Source organism: Alligator sinensis, unplaced genomic scaffold (assembly GCF_000455745.1).
Source record: "Alligator sinensis unplaced genomic scaffold, ASM45574v1 scaffold560_1, whole genome shotgun sequence".
Lineage (NCBI taxonomy): Eukaryota > Metazoa > Chordata > Crocodylia > Alligatoridae > Alligator > Alligator sinensis.
In genome coordinates, this window is record NW_005841837.1 from 4583723 (window position 1) to 4603360 (window position 19638).

A 19638-nucleotide genomic window follows, 5' to 3' on the forward strand; every position below is an offset into this window, starting at 1 on the left:
CCCACTGCTAGCAGCAGCAGCAGTAAGCAGGGGAGGGGCTTAGGAAGTTGATGCATGACATGGCACAGTTCCAGCCAGCGCTCTGCTGGGGGTTAGAGGTGCAGCCTGCCTGGGCACCTCTATCACGAGGGCTCCGCACCATGCCTGCAGCTTCAGCCCTTGCATGGGGAAGCTCTGCTGAAGGCCACAGGGAAGCAGGGGGCAGGCTCCCTCTACTCCCAGTCTGCATATCTGTGTGGTGGAGCAGGATGCCAGTGGCTCCAGAACGGGGCTTCCCCCAGTGGTCCAGCCATAGAGGTAACAGTAGCAGCTGGCTGGGAACTGCAGGGCCAGGCTGGCTCCTGTTGAATTCTGCATCTTTACGTTCTGTGTCCTGGCTCCTGCTGCAAGCCTGAAGCTGGCACAGGGTGCTCAGGGTCAGGGACCAGCATATTCAGCCCTGACCTCACACACCCTGCACCAGCACTGGGCTCTCCTATTCAGACTGAGCAGCAGCAGCAGTGGTGCTGGGCAGAAACTGTTGCTTGGCTCGGGGAAAATGGTTCCTCCCCCTCACCACTGCTGGGTAGTTTTTGGTGCAGCTGCCCAGAGCCCGTACCAAACTGCAGTTCAGCTCTGTCACCACTGCTGTGCAGGGCAGCCCAGAGGCAGTGGAGTTGCAGGGCAGCCCCACACAGGCTCTGGGTGGCTGAACCAGGAAGCACTGTGTGGGGGCAGGGGAACCGAGGGGGTGGAGGTGTGCTTTTTCCCTGTACTGAGCAGCAGTTTTTCCAGCACCACTGTTGCTTAGCCCAGTCAGCAAACCCAGAGCCACCACAGAGCTCATGGGGTCCGGGCTTCATGCACTGGTCCCCGCTTGTACCATGGGGCTGGGGTCAGTGGCAGCAGCAAAGGAGCTGTCACGGCCTGGGTTGCCTGGAAGCCACCCCAGCCTCACTGCAGAGCCATCCCAGCCCTTCTGCATGCCCAGGATGCCAGTGAGCATGCAGAGTGCAGCAACAGCTGTGCGGGAGCACGGGGCTCACACCACTGCACCAGAGAAAGCACTGACGGCCCAGAGCAGGGCAGCAGGAGCATGGGGTGCAGGCTGGCAGGTGCTCTATGGAGCCAGGCCAGGGTGTGCCAGCAGGGAGGTGGGGAACCAGCCCGGGCCCCATGTTCCTGATGCCCCATTCTGGGCCCTGCTGGCTCTAGCTCTGGTGCACTGGTGAGGGTCCCATGCTCCCACCAAGCTAATGCTGTGCTCCATGTGCCCACTCGCTGCCCCTCCCCGCCCCAGCCCACTGCAGCCATTTCCCAGCTCTCCTGCCTGCAGCTGCTGCTGGTTCCCTCCACCACCAGCCCCCGCCCCACGCCCCCCTCACCTCCGCCTCTGCTCGCTGCTCACACACCACGTGGTTCTTGGCTATAGCTCCAGGACCACAGCAGCTGGCCTGTCCCATGTAACCTTGAGGACTGGGGCAGTTTCCTGCAGTGCTCCCCTGCCTCCCCCTTCTTATCTGGATTTCTCACTGGTGCAGGGACGAAGGAACAGCCTCAAGTCCCAGGATAGAAGCCTGCTAGGCACCGCTTCTGGATGGGGGGGTGGGGGTTGGAGGGGCGGGGAGGGCCTTGCTTCTTCAGCAGCTTGGTCCTGCCAGCAGCTTCCCCTGGGTACTCTTGCCCCTGACTCCTGTGATCTTTGACAGGCAGCCAGGGGCAGATAAATTTTGATTTTCTAATTTTTTCAGGGGCCCCATGGGCTGGATAGAGAGTGAGTGCATTTCTCAAGGGATTTTTAAAAAGTAAAAACTTTTTACTTGAAATGTTCTGTGATTGAAGAACCAGTGAATTAATGTGATGTGGAATTGAGTGGCAAGTATGAAGTGAAGTCATAATTGGCAGAGTTCAGAAAAATGATTTATCCCTAGATACAGACAGTGCTGGCTGAGAGGGATTTCATTATGTGGTCTTTGCCCTCATTAGTATTCTTCATGTATTTGCATTTATAGAATAATCAAAATGTGAGAGCTGTCTAATATTAATCTCACTATTTTAAAAGTAAAGTAAAGCCATATTTGCCTTTCTTTGGCACTTGCATATTCCCTCATAATGAGCATGAAAGAAGGGAGGAACTTCAGAAGTTATCAAATAGTCTGTGTGACCTAGAAGCTGGGGCCCAGGACTGCCAGCTCTTTTCTTAGTTCTGTTAACTACTGGCTTCATGTCCTTGATTAAGTAATAATTTCTCCATACCTCTGCTTCCCTTTTCACCTTGTCTTGTGTATACTATTCAGGACAGGGACCATCTCACAGTATGCTTGTAGTAACATGGGGCTTCTGGGAGCACCATAGTATAAATAATAGTGACTGAAAATCATTACAAATGAGTAAGCATATTTGATTAAAGTAATGCAAATTAAATCTGTGCCCCTCCCTTCAGTCAGGTTATCCAAGTCTAGGAGACATCTTTGCACGCTCCCCTTAGAACTCAGCTGCTGCTTCTGACCCCGAGGTACCCTCAGACCTGGCTGCCTATGACCTAGCATAACAAGTGGTTATAAAGAGGATGGTGATCAACTCATCTCTGTGGATGCAGGAAGGGGGGAGGGTGAAACGTAATGATCATAGATTGCAAGAAGGGTAATGTACATTGGTGTGACAGGATCAAGGAGTCTGCCTGGCATCTGATACCCCCTAGTGGTCAGACCTGCCTGCCCTCTGGTCTCCCTTTACTTCCTATCTCTCACCTGCCATGACTTGATCTTAGCATCTTTTAACTGGGGAGGATGCCTCCAGAGGCCAGGGTACCTCTTCTTGGGTGCCTTTTCTCAGTTTACAGCCCTTGGGTCTTCTCTGTCCTAAACTCTGTGAGATGGGTTTCCTCTTTAAGGCAGCCCCAGTTGTGCCTTAGGGGCAATAATAATGACTTCCAGCTGCCCCCATAGCCACACCCATGCCTAACAGATGTTAGTCAACGTTCAGAGGGGGTGGGCTTTGGCCTGGACTCTGCACTTACCCCCTCAAGCTCCAAACCTTTGCTAGGGCTTCCACCTCCCTGGCTTCAGCCCCTTTTCTCTAGCTGGGCCCCCTAGCCCAAGGTCCACTGTCCTAAGTCTCAGCTATTAGGACCCAGCCCTGTCTTTCACGCACGTGCTTCTGGGCCTCAGGGACCTAGGGTCCCTGGCCTCTGCTCCAGTCTCGCTAGGGAACTCTTTACTGGGTGTGTCTCAGGCACCCCTATGTCCTCCAAACCACCCCCATAGCTACAACAACCCGGTCCTCCAGCTCTAAACGAACACAAACATCAGCATAACAGTAATACCAGCAGATTGCTTCCATAGAGTTCTTCCCCTCTCTGGGTCAATAACCTACCACTAGCTATGCTTCCCTGCAACAAACTCACTCTTGCTCCTGTGGGTAACTTGGGTATCCATGGACCTGCTTCCTGCAGCCCACTTCCCTAGGGAGCTCCTCTTCCTGTAGTATGTAGGGTCTGGCTGCCTGCTTTAGTTCAGGCCCTGGGCATATATGCCTCAATACCCCACCCCCTTCCTGTCATGTGGCTTCCCCAGCCATGCACAGGGGTTTCCCCTTTTAATTAAGGGACAGCCTATGGCCCTGCTTCTGCAGCCCCACACAGCCAGCTTAGCCCACTGCATTCTCTGTGACCGTAGTACGCCTGGTTCCCACATGACCCAACTTGCTCCTTCTGGCATGGCCTAATGTTCAGCCTTCAGCCCCATGGCACAGATGTTCCTTATGTCACAACCCAAAGTTGTGGGTTTTTTTTGTTTGTGTGTGCTTCGGCATCACTAAATCATGTTCCCACCAAAATTGCAGCTCTTTTGCATGCTGGAGTGTTCTGTTGCAACAGAGAACCCACGTGCAGGAGCTTTTCCCGCCAGTTCTGTAGCTTTCTTTGCATAGTGCATTTCTTTTGCATTATAGTGATGCACGATGCAAAGGAGTTCCTGCCATTTGTATTAAGATTCGAGCCACATTATTGGCCAGTCTTAATGTAGGCACACGTGGCGGCTAGCTCTTTGCTTTCTTTCTGTACAAAAGGCTTGGGTAGTTTCCGCCCAAGTTGGAGAGAGAGAAAGCACGTGGAGTTCGGAAAAGGAGCGTGAAGATCTCTAAGCGCTGCTGATCCATACGAACCCAGCTTTTTCTTTAAGAGGGCAACAGAGGTTTAATTTGTCGAACCCACGGAGCTTCAACAGTCCCCTGGGCGCTTTAACGACCCCGAGTCAACTACCCTCTAGCCTGTCCCCGTCGCCGATCGCAGCCCAGACATATCCCTATCCTATGGACCCCATTGTCGAACCCACGGAGTCTTAACAGCTCCGGGGGACCTGGGAACCGAGTAACACTCACGGAGATACAGCTGCTCCGTGGGAACGAATTCTTGAATCCGCGGAGCCTGAATCACTCCGGGGTCAAGGAACCGAGTTTATTAGAGTCCTCCACCGAGAACTCAAGCGGAGCTGTGCCTGGAAAGCTGACCAGCCTACACTGCGACCACCTTGGGTGTAAGTAAATAATCTTTTCAATCAACCATTACGCCTCTGTGACTGATTCTAGCTCGAGCATACTATACCGCACCGCGGTTTTCTCCAGCCCCGTGTGCCTGGGCTGCCGGCCACAGCCTGTGTGCACAAAGACGGGCCCCCGGCTCATCCCAGCTCGCACAGGGTGACCCAGATGGGATCGGGAGAGGGCCCGCACACCTTATAGTCTCTTCTCTTTTTATACTGTTTGCCTAGTCATCTGCCTTCATGCAGGCTGCTTGGGTGCAGGTCTAGGACATTCTGATTAGGCTTTTCTCCTGTCCCAGTCCTCAGTAGTCCTTGTACATCTGTCTGTGTTGCCACATGGAATTGCTCATAGGAGGTGGATCTGATGTCTGTCCCAACCTGCATCTGTTTTCTGACAAATATCATCTATCATAGCCTGAAGCTGCCTGGATGGCCTCTAAGGGCTGCTCAAACATAACCCTGCCTCGACTTCAGTCCCTGCCAGTTTTATCCACGTTGCTATCTGTTGCCTTTGACACTGACACCACACTAAATGTTTCCTTGAACTCTTCTTCCCTGCTGACCTTTGGACTCAGTTCATCGACCCAACCTGTAACCCAGATTCAGCCCATTTTCACATTTCTATTACTTCAAGGTCAGCTGTTCTGTTCTGGGACAATCAAGGGTAACTCTGGTAACCCCAGCAGCCTACCAAGTTGCCTAGTCCTCAGAACATGCCCTTGGATACACCAAGACCCCCTTCTAATCCACTGTCTCCTTGGGCCTGCCTTAATGCTAAAAGGTCTCACCCCAAGTTCATATTCCTTCAGCATCTCTAGCACTTTCTGTAAATAGTCCTTATTCCTAAATTCTACCATACCACAGCCATTGGACTTTCCTTCTGGATTTAGAAGTTTCACAAATGTAACTCCCCCAATTTCTTTTCTCAACAGTTTTTTTACAGTTCACCAGTTCACCTTGTCTAGGAAGTTACATATAAATGCTGTTTCCCTAGCCTACGTCTTTCCAAGTTCAGTGCCTCAGTGATTACCTGGAAAGGTGGTGGAATCCCTATCTTTGCAAGTTTTTAAGAGAGGCTTAAACAAACTTGAATGAAAGTATTTTGGCTGCCTAAACTTAATGAGTTTTGGTGGGCTGCTGGGGGCCGCACACAGAATCTTTCAGAAGGCATCATTTTAACAAATTGTAGACAAAAAACCAAATAATATATTTAAAATCAAACATCTACTATAACATTTTAATTTCATTTAAAAAAACATTTTTATTCTGATTTATGTTTTTTTACTGGTTTCCATATGGGCGATTGCATAATAGCCCAAAATAAAGTCTTATTTTTGTATATTTGGAAGGGGGAGGTGGGGACTGTGTGTGTGGGGAGGGTGGATGGTAGGGGGTGTAGGGTGCAAGTGTATGGGTGTTGGTGTGCACATGTGTGTGTGGGGGGGGGAGCTGCCTGTGTGCTAGGTCCCGGGAGTTGGCCAGGGGTGGGAGAAGCAGGGGCAGGGGGAGCCGGGAGGGAACATATGCAGCAGAGTTCACCCAGGTGTTATGATACAGGTCCAGTCCTTTTCCTCCCATCCAGCCTGTAGATGCCCCCATGATGTTCTGCAGGGAACTGAGCAACACCTGCTCCTGCCTGGAGCATCCTGCTTTGCCCTTCTGCCTGAACGAGTCCTGGCCCTGGCCAGCATGCACAGCTTCCCATTAGTGCTATCTTTCACACACTTGGCTGCCCACAGGTTGCTACTCATTGTGTGAGGTGGGCTGAGTGCATAGAAAGTGGTCAGGAACTGGAGCCCCATATTCTGGGTCAAGAGCCACCCAGCTGCGCTTTATCCTATTCCTGGCACTTTATCCTACAGCTGGTAGTGATTTGGCCCAGGGGTTTTGAAAGGTTAAAAGATGATTGGAGGGCTTGGGATTCCCTTTCCTCACCAATCAGGCACCAGAGACTCACCCTCCATGTCCCCTGATTGGCCCCTCGGGTCACCTGGAGGGGGATAAAAGGTGCAGCGCAGCTGACTTGGAGGAGACCTGCAAGGGATGATGAGAAACTATTTTCAAAGAGCTGGGCCAGCGGGGGGAGCAGTTGCCCCAGAAGAGCATAAAGGAGCAGGACCCGCAGGCAGCAGTTGAACTCTCAGCAGCATGGCTGGCAGGAGAGGCTCCCTGCTGGACTCCAGGATCCCCAGCAAGAGGTGATAGCCAGCAGGAGAGGTTCCTTGCCTGGCTCCAGCAGAAAGCTGTGCAGTGACCTGAGAGGCTTCCAGCTCTGCTTCCAGTTTCTCCAACAAGAGGCAGGGCAGCGCAACGTGAGGTAGGGGCTTCCAGAAGGTCAAAAGCCCCAGCAGCCAGGACCCGGCCCAGCAATGGAAGCTGTGTGATAGAGTTTCTGCCTACCATGTGGGATATCTGAGTTCAAGTCTTAGCTGTGTCAAGTAGGGGCAAGTGAAGTAACAGGGGAGAAACTTTTGTTGGAGTGGAGGGGGGTCATTGCATTTTCCCCCTTCAGGTACCTACGCCCTGTATCTCTCGTTATTTGGTGCCTTGTATTTTGTGCATTTTATATTTTGTCTATTAGTATTGTTTATTGTGTTGTTTGTGTTTTTATATTTATATCTACTAGCTGTGGAAGAATGCATCTGGGGTTGGGAAATGGGAAGTTTGGGAAAGTGGAGGGAGAAAATAGGAAGTTTTAAATCCTGGATTAATTATCTTGACCTGAAAAATGCCTGAGAGGAAGGACTAGTATAGAAGTAGGATCTAGAAGTTTTCAGAACAATGATTAATGCCGAGTTAAAACTCTCATCTTGATGGAGAAAAAGTTGGTCAAACCAAGGATGAGGCATTGGGGACCTTATCTTGAGCCATTACAGATTTTTCAGGCTTATTGTCTATTATACATAGAACTTGCATTAGGATAGATGCCACATGGCCATAAGCCAGATGTTACATGCAGTTCCTGGGGATCAACTTGTCACCAATGTAAGTACAGAGTAAACAGAATCTCTTTCCTATATTTCCATATGGAATAGAAGATAAAGATTCTGAACAAATTCCAAAGACAGCGAACCTGACAAAAGAATTAAGTGCTGTGCCTACTGAGGAGGCTACTTGACTTCTCCAAGTGATGCTTGAAAGCACTTGCATCTGTGTAGTCATGTTCCACCTATTTAAAAGATGAGCACAGGAATCTGTCACCTGATAGACCAGAAAATCATCTGGTCATGATCAAACTTGATTTTCTGTTTACTTCTAATGATCTCTGGGGGTGTTTGTGTAGCCAGATACTAATTTAACTTTTCAGTTCCAGTACCTTATATCACCCATCCACACACATACTTTTGTTTCCTTGTCCTGCCAGCTATATCTAACCATACTGCATTTTTCACTGAAAATGAAATGAATGTTTCTTCTCAGAAACAAAGAAGAGAAGTAACAGATGAGTGCAGACTGGGGAAATTATACCTATGGCATCCTAAATGGTTGGCAAGATATAAGCATTTTTCTAGACAAAATGGTGACTATTGTTTTAGGGCATGCAAGACTTCTGGGGTATTTTTACATGTGCTGCGGGGATGGGGGTGCTTTAATTAGAGTGGCTCCAAGACCTGTGTATCAGTGTCTCCACATTTCAAATTGTTACCACTGGGGCCTCAATCTGCACATTTTACTTTAAGCTGTGTGATCATAGATTGAGTTGCACTTGAGCAGACATTCACCAGTGCCAGAATCCATGGCAGGAACCTGATCTAAGTCAGGATCATAGAGAGGGGAGGGAGGTAGTGGGTCTGCAGTGGGCTGGCAGGATCAGAGGGGTTGGTGTGTCTGCAGGGCAGGTGGGTGGTTGGTGTGTCTGCTGAGGGCTTCTCTGTCTGTGGGGTACAGGGATCAGGGGCTAAAAATAGGTGGGTTGGGGGATAAAAAGAGCACAACCCTGGGGCTGGGGTGAGAGGCTGTTGCTTTCCCAGCCCAGGGGCTGCATTCTGAACATAAAGAGACATTTGTTAGATTGGGTTAACCCATTCCCGATTTCTAGCTTAGTTCATCTGATAAAGTCAACTAAGTAAGATTGGGTCAGCCATTTTTTCATCCCATCTATCCTCCCCAAACATCTGTACAGACTTAAATCTATCCACAAGGATAGATTTGTGTGGCCTAGTTAGGCCACACAAGTTGGCCTAACTAGGGTTAGATTGATTTAGGTGTAAAGTATGCGTGTACTCTTAGCTTTATACCTCCAGTCAATTAACTGTAACAGATTATCCACAAAGTTAATTCTGTCTCTTAAATTAAAAATGCTTTAAAAGCAATAATAATGCTGAAAGGAACATGAGATGCACAGTAGTTACTATCATGAAAAATGGACCTTAGATTGTTTTAACCCACTTTAAAAATAGCATTTGTGATTCTTAATTATTTTATATATATTTTAATAAGATAGTAAAATAATTACTGGCTCTAATATTCCTTTATGCCTTTTTGTTGAATCTTGACCAGTCAGGATGGAATTCTAGCCCTATCACTGTGATAAAAGGATGCTCATAATTTTTCCACCAAATGGGGGAAGCAAACAATTTTTGGCACTGGAAAACTCCTGCTGACCCATATTTATGAGAGATGCTTCGTGACTCTGATACATTCCCTGTCTCATTGTTAATGAAGGGAATGTATACTTCAAAGGATGGAAGAGAGAATACCAATTCACAGATTTATTCTCAGGAGAAACTATGTACTATTTGTAGTACATAGAGGCCCTACTGTACATCCATGCTCTGTAATCCTAGGAATTGAATTTGTCCATAATCTGTCCTGCAGTGCTTTCCATTTAAATACTGGTATGGAAAATAAATGGCAGGCTGAAAGTCAAAGGCTCATAGAAGAAGTGGCTTCCTAAAGTCACTATGCAGGTCTGTGGTGGAGATGGCACCAGGTAATTTAACTCTTATTGTATTTCTTTATTTGCTACACCAGGCTGCATCTCAAAGAATGGAGGAGGCATACGTGTAGCAAGGTGAAAGTTCAATTCACTGTTCCTCCTCCTTTTGCATATTTCTTGTCCTCTTAAAACAGTGTTTTAATGTGGAGTAAATGGCTAGAATAAAAGCAAATTTATTTTAATTACACCAAAAAACATACGTATGTAAACCCATTACAATATCCCTTATGGTACGAGACCACTGAAGCCGTCATATACAAATAAAACCTGTGTTCATAAAATTCCCTTAGTCACTTACAGCATACTTGGATAAACATATAGTGCTAATCATCAGCATGGATGCGGCTTATTAACCACTTGCTTCTCCAGATGGAGCAAGTCTGAAAGATATTTTCCATTATGACTTTCTGGTCTTTTCATTTCCTAAACTCTCCCTCCCACCCCTACCTAAAGCTGCCTCAGATATAATAAAATGTCTCACACTGCAGACCTTGTTTTGGAGTAGGGAAGAACAGTTTGTTTTGTTAGCTTGAGGTTAGTTATTGGCTGGGACAGCCACTTTTGTTTTGAGAAATGTGAGTGATTTGTGGAGGGTGTGGGTGGTGTTTTCAGAATAAAGAAAAATCAAGTCTGTTTCGCTTTCATATGGTTTCTTTTTAACCAAGAGAGAGAAACCTGACCTTTTGTTCCCTCTTTCAGAGGCTGGTTTTGCTAAAAGAAGTAGCAAATCTTAAAAATTAGATAAAGCAATTTTTTGCTAAAGGCAGTAGCAAATCTTAAAAATTAGATAAAGCAATTGTCAAGGAAAACTGCTTTGAAAAGAGACCCTGCCTTTGGGAAAGAATCTCCTTCTTCTGCATTCCCTTTTGATACCATGCTAAGATTTCAAGAGGCTGCTTGCTGTATATTAATTGCCACCAAAGGCACTTTGCATGCATGCTTTATTTACAGTAGGACTCCAACTAACTCCCCGGGATGAATGGCTTCTTGCTAACAGGAGACAGATGCCCCCCCTACAGTTCTGGATCAGAACTCCCCCAGGCCACTCTAAGAAAAACTATCTTGGGCCTTAAAAATAACCATAGAGATCTAGGAATAGGCTTTGCTAGTTGTGATTTTTTTAATTTATGTCCACAGAAGTAAGAGGAATAAAGGTAGCTATAAGTCACCATTGAAATGTCCTGATTCTGTGTATTGCAGCTCCACCTTGCCTTCTATAGTGTTGAACCTGCCATAAAATGCTCCGTGCATTTTGAAATGCTGTTATAAGCTTTTCCTAGGGACAGTTTTTCCCAGGATTCTGAGGCTTCCAATGTCCTTCTATATTCCTTGCAATTTATCAGTCTGGTGAGATTACTATCTGGATCTGAAAGGAATACCAGCACCTTGGCCAACTACAATACTTTTGTTTCCAAAAGGTTGGCAACTCTTGATATACTTAAGCAGTTAAGGAAGCAGGAATAGGCCATCCCACAAATTGCTGTGACATTTTCAGGTTTTTCTTGGAACTTTATTTTTGTTCTGTTTTCAAAAAGAAATACCCACTTATATGGAAAAAAGTAAAAATTGTTCCTCTTCCTTTGCCCCCCCACCCATCCACCCCAACTTTCACATAATCGTTTTCTTATGTTGGGAAGGAACCCTAAAACAAAATCTTAATATTTGGAAAATATGTAAATTCCAAATATTTAGTTTCCAGACTTTAATCGGCAAGTAAAGATGAAAATAAAATAGTTTTGAGGCATTGAATTTAAACTTTCTTTATTTTAATTTGAAAATTTCCTTCCGTCCTTTTCTCTTGTGGCACAGGAATGTCTTACCACAGTGCTATGGAAATGAATACTAAAGGAAGAATGTCAGGGACTGGGGAAAGCATCTAATTGTCTTCTGTCCCTTCACTGGCCTTTTCCTTTCACTCCTTTCCACAGTGTAAGAAGCCATATTTAATACTCTGTTATTAAGAGAACTAGGAATGTAGAGCGCTTCAAGGCCTGAAGTAGCTGGATGCCCCCAGTAGTGTAACTAAGAGGGCTGAGAGGCACACTAGGCTCAAGCACTGTCTTAGAGGAGGCACTAGAGTGATGCCCCCACTGCCCAGAACCTTTGCGGCATCTGCAGCAGCCCTGCCCCATCTGGGCATAGGAGTCCAGCTGGAAAAGCCCAGTGCCACTTAGTTGTAGGAGCTGGGTACTGGCACACAGCAGAAACAGCACTCCACTGCCAACTTGTAGGAGCCCCACACTGTCCAGCCATAGGAGCCAGATGCAGAGACAAGGACAGGTCCCAAGGACAGGTAAAACCCTCTTGAACCACTTCCTCTACAAAGGGACCAGATTAGCATGACTTGCTTTGCAATTTTGAATGTATTTATTATAACAACAAGGACCCAGCTATGCAACTATTATGAGCTGGTGTGTGGTTGTGACATCACCAAAAAGATCCAATCAGAATGTTGTCTGAAGGAGCAGAGGAGACATGGGCTTTTGAAGCTATAAGAGACCAAGAGAAAGAGTTGAAGACATGAGGAAAGAAAGAGAGAGACATGTTATAAAGGAGAGAGGTGCCCATGCCAAAGTGGAATGAAGAAGAGATATAAGGGAGTGCAACAGAAAAGCCAACAATCTAACCTTTAGGACCTACTTTGAGGTAAGCATTTTACAAAGTGTTTACAATTACTTGTGTTTCTTATTCGTGGATATCAGTAGTGATTCCATAATCAAATATGAGCTGTGCTTTAGATTTAGAACAGGGCTTCATTTTTTTTAATTACGTATGAAGATGCAGACAGCATATATTTTCCCCAAAATTACTCTTCAAGTCCAGAAGAAACTTTCAGATATTAAAAAAAAAAATTCCTTGGCTTTGTCATTAGCCTTGATTGGTTAACATTATGAATATAAATCTCTGGCACTTCTCTTTAGTAATCATGGGAGATTTAATTCTTAGTCACTTGTAAGTAACTTGAAGGAAAACTAAAAATCCAGTTGCTTGCCTCTTGAAATCTGAACTATTTATACAATAAAATATTGTTTTATTCAGCAGTTGTTATAATTAAACTTAAATCAGTATTAATTCCCATTTCCCATACCATCAAGTTAGTGATTTAAACAGTTTAGATGCTCCTTTATGGAGCAGACCTAAAAGTGGAGAAAATTTTCAGGAAACTTGGTTGAAAAAAAAATAAAGCACCATAATGGGGGAAGAGGGGCCAGGAAGTCTTTCAGTCAGCTCAACATGTGCTGAGACAGCCATGTATAGTTACATTTGTTAAAGTTGTGTTTCAGATTATTTCAGAACCCAACCTGTGAGTGCCATTATCTTGTGCTTTGATCTCATTAATTTAGCAGAGCAATGCTTGGTCCACATTTGGATGGGTGATCCCCACAGGAAATATAGATTGTGCAAGAATAATTTTACTCTTTTAATAGGGATCATTCTTATACAGAACAAGGGCAAACAGAATTTTAGGAAGCCCCTGACCGTGATTCCTAGCTATTTACCTGGATAATAGGGCATTGTTATCTCCAGTGTCATTGTTAAATTACACTAGGGACTGCTATTATTCCACTGATTTAACCCCCTTCTAGTTTTAATTAGATAGATATATTTTTCAATGTTTTTTCACACGTGACTAGAGTACGCTGTTGTATGTTACAAAAGAGTTGTCACATTCTGCCCCAGAAGTGATTACATTTCAGTGGCAGAAGAAGTGATTCTGATATGCGATGCGTTAAGCACTGGGAACAAGACTTATGTTTTATTTTGAACATTAGACTAGCAGGCTTTGATAGAATAATTTTAATGGAAGAATGTGTACTTAATCATGTAGACAATCTTGAAAAAGCTCAATAGAATCTGTGTCTTTGGGTGCGTTCAGTTTAAATGTTGTAGGAACTTCATATTCTTTTTTTTAAGGATTTTTTTTCTTGTGCTCTGAAAATCAGAAATTGGTTTTGACATGTAGGAGAGGCAGAGCATTCTCATGAGCAGGGTACTATGGAGTTGACATTTTATTTCCAGCTCCATCACTGAAATACTATTTGAACTTAAACAAGTCACTTCATCAGTGTCTCTTCCCATCCCTCTCCTTTAAATCTATTTACATTCTAGGGCCTCTGAGGTAGGACAGTGTCTCATGTTTGTCCAGCATCCTCTCCACTGCAGGCCTGTTGATGCTCTTGTAATACACATGTTTATTATGTCTGTGGTGGTTTTTAAATCTATTCACAAAGACCTTGAGTCACTTTATTTCCAGACCCTTTATCACTTGTCACAGATGTCTGAATTATTCATGTGTTGCTCCTTAATAAGGCTGAGCATCCATCTGTCTGAAGTGCAACTCTTATTTGGAGGGCAGTGACATGAAAATGCAAAGCTTTCAGTAGGCAAGAAGTCTCCTGTGTTTCTTTCTAGTTCTAGTTCTGAAGCAGTTGAGTCACCTTTGTCTTCCACCTGCTTTAACAAGAACCATGACTATATGAAGAATCCTGCAGCATTTTGCAGGCTGGAGAAAAGTCTCATTTAAGTCCCTATAGGTGTTGGTAATGCAAGGGCCATGACATTGAGAGGGTTGCTTTCCATTCTAATAGGTGGGGAAGGTGGCAGATATAATGGAAATATATAATATCCAACAGACAAAGCTCTCAGGGTACTTACAGGGGTTAAAAATCACTGAGATTGGGGGAGGAAGGTTAGGTACATTTTGGGTCATATGAAGAGTATAAGTCATCAGTTATTTAATGCCATTCACCAAGGATGAACATATTTTATTTTTCTTTTCTAGTGGTGAAGTTGTTTCAAGAATAGGTTCTGAATCATGTCTTTTAAATCATGATGCTTATTGAAAACAAATTATTTCAGCTTTTAGGTCTCCATGTTTTGCTCAGTTTTTAAAAGATGAGTTGTAAGAATGAGCCTCTGGTATTTGCCAATGGATTTTTGGGTGCATCTTTCCACCCCCTTCCCCCTCCCTCACTTTCCTCCCCCTTCCCTACTGCCATTGAAGGGTTGATCTATATCAGTAGTTCCCAACCTTTTTGAACTCGAGGAACCACTCATTAGACTCAAGGTTCCTTTTTGAAAATGCTGCTCTTAGCTTTCCCTCTTTTTTGACTACTGAAAAATAATAAAGCAATTCTTCTGTTTCAAAGAGCACAGAAAAACCATAACAGGTCAGAATATTTTTGACACTATGGATTCCTATCTGAAAACTCTGGGTTTAGTTTGTGAACCATGTGTAGATGTTTGCACCTCTAACACTGCTAATATTTCATCGTGCCCCATGTTATCCTGAAAAAGATCTCATGGAACCCAAGGGTATTCCAGTAACCCTACTTGTCTTAATAACTGATCTAAAAATAGTATGGTGAGAGGAAGGGTTGTCATTCCTTTGGGAAAATTGATGAGAATTAAAGCGTCGGCAATTCTGTTTCCTTTATTTTGTTTTTTCCTTTCTTTTAAGCAAAGAGGCCCAGGACAAATGAGAGAGCAATGGTGGGCTGCTAACTGATAGTTTAAAAATGAACACTAGCAATTTAGTAGCCCCTGAAGTCTCTTGCTGTCTTGGGCAGGGAGAAGTTTCCCTTTTGAAATCACTTGGCTTTGCTGGGACTTTAGCCAGTATTTTCAGACAGAACTGTTAATTTTGGGCACATCAGTTTGAATATCCAACTTTAGATGTATATTTTTAAAGAGGCCTGAATACCTCCTTCCTCCCTTCTCTTCAGGTGCAGTCCCTCAAGTTGAACACACAAATTAAAACACCTGAAACCCTCAAGGCATTTCCAAAAAATCTTGATCACAGAAAACTGAAGTTAGATAATTCCCTATTGAACTGAGCTAATGTGAGGGGAAAAGCCATCTGAGACAGACTGAGTGATTTCAGTGGGCCAGACAGTATCATACTTTGCAGATTGTCTTTCTGAGGAAAAGTATGCTGCCTTTACTCCCATGGACTGATACTTTCAAATGAACAAAGAGTATTAAGCATCCAGGTTCCTTAAACTCCTCTGGAAATCAGCAATCTGATTGAAATCAGGTTTCCAGAATCTGAATAATTTCTTGCGTGGAGTTAGGTAGCACTTATTTCAGAGGTGCAGCTAGGCAGTTCCAGGCAACTGTGTCATTCCCAGAGCAGTGGTCCCTGCCATAAATGTACTGTCCCAGTCACCCTGCTTAAGTTATGGTAGGGTCAGGCTTAGAGAAGGAAGCTTTTTCTTCCCTGTCATCTTTCAGTATTCTTCCTATAGTAGAAGATTTTTACCAAGACTAGTTGAGTGGATATATGCAATGTTCCCTCTAAGCTATATGCGTGCATGGCTGTGCACAATAAAAAAAATCATACCATGCAATAACATTTAATGCAGCGCACAGTGGCAAACCAATGTGGGGGAAGGTAGGGGGGCATGGCCCCCGGGTGCTGGCCTGGGGGGGACACCCAGTGCTGTAGCAAGGGGGATGCCAATGCTCCCCCTGCCACCACTGCTGGCTTTGTGTCCGGTTGTTCACCACCTGCCCCAACCCAGCCACAGGCTGCTGCAGGATGGGGGAGGGGTGGGCACACTGAGACACCAGCGTAATCCCAGCCAGGATTGCTCACGGATCAGTAACCCTTACAGGGAACACTGGATATATGTGCTCTAGACAAAAAAGATATTTATAAACCAGGTGGAGTGGTAAAACAAGCCATTTCCTCCCATTACTCTAGCCAGACAAGCCTCCCACTGAATCAACCTACTGATCTGCTTCTTTTTCTTTTTCATCAGATATGGCATCCTCGAGTGAAGAGTTTAAAACTGATGGCAGCTTTTCTTCCACAGCTGGGACAAGCAAGAAAAATATGTCTATGCTAACAGATGCATCTTCAGACTCAAGATGCCCTATTTGCTTGGAGAGAATCCAAAATGCATCCTACTTAAATCCATGTTTCCATGGGTTTTGTTTTGTTTGTATACAGGAGTGGTCAGAAAGGAAAGCAGAATGTCCTCTCTGCAAGCAGCATTTTTATTCATTCTTTCATAGCATCAAAGCTGACAATGACTTTGAGGAATATGTCCTACCTGTGGAGAATAGGTCATCTGTCATTTTTGAGGTAAGGTCAGCTTCTACTCAAAGGCCTGAATCCCCACCAGATGATGGGATTCTTCATGATGGATTTTCAGGTCCACTAACTCGAGTGAGGGAGAGAGCAATTGATGAACTGGTGAGACGTTTTGCAATAAGGAGAACATCTCATCCAGGTGGAATATCTCTTGGGAAAGTACGGGAGCAGTTAACAATTAAGTTCAGGAGAGCACTCTATAGATCTGGTGTGAGGGTGAGAAGTGTCCCGTCTGGAGGATTCTACAGGAACATCTCCGCAGATTTTTTTCATCAAAACCCAGGCAGCCTTCGAAGATTAGTTCCCTGGCTAAAGCGTGAATTGAGAGTACTGTGTGGTTCTCATGTGTCTTTAGTCAATGATATACAGCATATCATCTTACATAATATGACTTATTATGATCTTGAGAGTCAAGCATTTGCAGATATCTTACAGCCTCACTTGCTCTATTACACCAATCACTTCTTGCACGAATTTATCAACTTTGCCCGATCTCCTTTCAACAGTAAGGTATACGACTGGCGAGCCAGTTATGATATTCCTTTTCCTCTGCATGAAGAGGTATACCAGTCTTATTCTTCTCTTACTTCATCTTCAGATGAGGAAGAAGGTTCTGAAGAATTGGAGCAGGAGGAAGAGGAGGAGGATCATTGTCATACTACTGCTGATGAATCAACAGCCAGTAATGATGAGGAGCCTTCAGATGATGAAGTCCCAGGATCAAGTTGGTCAAGTGTGGAGCAGGCTGTTGATGATTCAGTTTTCACTCTTGGATCTTCTGAAGAACTTGCCAGAAGAGACAATTTCCAGAGGTGGTTTCGGAGGGACACACATTCAGATGAGGACAATAACTGCTCTTCCTTTAAGAATTCCATCATCAGTACAATAGCTGAGAGAATGGCATCATACATTGTTGAATCACTCCCCAGTTTTCTGGACATGAAACATGAGGAGGAAGTAAAGAATCTGCAATCTGTAAGGGAGGCTTGCTTTAGCAGCAGTCATGTTTGTGAATGCTCAGCTGCTTCTAGTGACAATCTGTCAGGTAATGAAAGGCCTGATATACCATTCCAGTACCCACAGAGTCATCTTGAATCAGGAGAAACCCCTAACCCACAGAACATCCAGTCACAAGCAGAAGAAATGGGTAACAGTAAACAGATTCAGCCCAAAGAAGAGGAGACTTTTCCATCTGAAATGAGTCAGTCTGAGGCAGTGGGAACAGATAACAGTGAGCAGCTCGTGTCCCACCAAGAGGAAATCACTAACAATCAGCAACTACCTCCTTCTACAGAATACTTGCCAAGTACTTCTAGTAAAAAAAGGGACAGTTGGTGCTTCCCATGTATCAGAAGATCATAAATCACAGAGAGGGAAGTGAGGACATTCATCACATTCTCTTGGTGAGATGACACTCATTATAGACTAATAAATTCTTATATTTGAAAAAGTGTGTGTTTAAATATTCTAATGGAAAGTCTAAAGATAATCTGGGGAAAAAATTCTGATGATTGCACTTTTCATGACTGACCTTGTGTGTCATAGTTCTGGCATTTGGTTGAATTCCTCGGAATAATTTTTTTTTTTTTTTTTTTTTTTTTTTTTTTTTTTAATGGGTAGAGCAGGGTAAGTAGTGAAGTCACAGAAGTGCACCTTTTTCATGCTTAGCTGCTTACAAGTCATCATGTAACCATAATGATTTATTTTGTTCTTCCTTTTTGTTGTCCGTCTTCAGGGGTATGTGTACCTTTTGCCTCCTGCAGTATGTTTAGTAGCCTAATAAAGGTGGTCAGGATTGTTTTCTGTCAATTGTATTTTAATGTATACTGCAGTTTCTGCCAAATAAATATTTTTCAACAAGTGTAATCATTTTCTAATTAATTCTTAAGAGTAGAAGTGAGTGAAAATTGGACTTTTGGTTCCATGAAATATCACAGTATTTAGGTTTTCAGGCTAATTAAGGCCTGAAACAAATGTAAAAAAGTTGAATTTCCCACAGGATAGAAGTTCCAATTTTCACTTACCTCTATTCAGAACATTTTTCCCGCTCTTCATTCTCTTTATTCCTATTTTATTATTTTAAGCTAGCCTCCTTTTTTGTGTTTGTCTTGTACACCTGTACCTGTGGCCTTAATATATAGAAAGGACTTTGGTCCCCAGGTACCAGGGAAACTTTGCTGGTGAAACTAACATGCCTGTGGACTTCAGGTTCTTGCAAGACTAGATTGGTGGCAAAGCAGCTTTAAGGATCTTGATTTAGAATTTAGGTCCCGGCAGGGCACAGCTAGGCAGGCTATTGGGTGCCTAAGTCTTTTTGTGGATCTAACTAATAAAGATAATGTGTATATTCATTCCTCCGAATTCCTGAGAGGGCTGCTGAGAACCGTTTCCTTACTCTGAAAATGAGGCAGTGAAACCATCCTGCAACTGTGACATCTCAGTCTGGCATGCTTGGGAGAAGCGTTATTCTCAGGGCAGTTTAAGTGCCTTATTCCTAGATTTGGCTCCTGTGGAGCAGGAGTAAGATATTCAAATCTGTGCTTCTTAGTAGTACTCTGGTGAGCACTAGGGCATTGTACAGATGTCTCCTAAGTGACTTACTGAAGGACATCAAGGAAAGCTTCATCAAAAAGAACTTAAGTCTGGATTTTCCATAGCACCAGATAGCACCATACTTCTAATCTCATACAGTGTGCATCAATCTTACTAATAACTGATGCATGCAGCCAGCACTCAGCTACAAAAGTCCATTTTTTGTGATCCATTTTCTAGCATTAATGGGATTACGTAGTATGCACAGCCATTATTATTTGAGACCCTAGGAGGTTATGGTGGCCATCTTGATGATGGGCAATACCCCAAATGCATATGAGAGCGCGCTAGTGTGTTATCTAGAAGCTGCTACGTCACTATGAGCACTTGACCCATTTTTCTTCCTTTTGTCTATATACATGTTGCTGTACCTGAATGTTCTTTGAGGACTCCAGTCATGTCTCTGTCTTCCATCAGATGGAACCAAACCCATCAGAAAAGCAATGTAATGTGGGAGAATTTTAGGGTTAGACCCACATGGGTGGTTA

At 44.3% G+C, this 19638-nt stretch overlaps 1 protein-coding gene across 6 annotated transcripts in view; it reads left to right on the top strand.

Annotated features, from left to right (window-relative positions):
• Window positions 1–17969, top strand: part of LOC102386226 (E3 ubiquitin-protein ligase Topors-like) — an 88903-nt gene extending 70934 nt beyond the window's left edge. For 5 of the 6 annotated variants that reach the window (XM_025203004.1, XM_006015469.2, XM_006015468.2 and 2 more), the window contains exons 4-5: window positions 11928–12105; window positions 16224–17969. In XM_025203004.1, coding sequence (XP_025058789.1) covers window positions 16226–17920 — 1695 coding nt within the window. In that variant the 5' untranslated portion in view covers window positions 11928–12105; window positions 16224–16225 and the 3' untranslated portion in view covers window positions 17921–17969. The remainder of the gene's footprint in view (window positions 1–11927; window positions 12106–16223) is intronic. The other variant, XM_025203009.1, reaches the window with a different exon arrangement.
• The last annotated feature ends 1669 nt before the right edge of the window (window positions 17970–19638 follow it).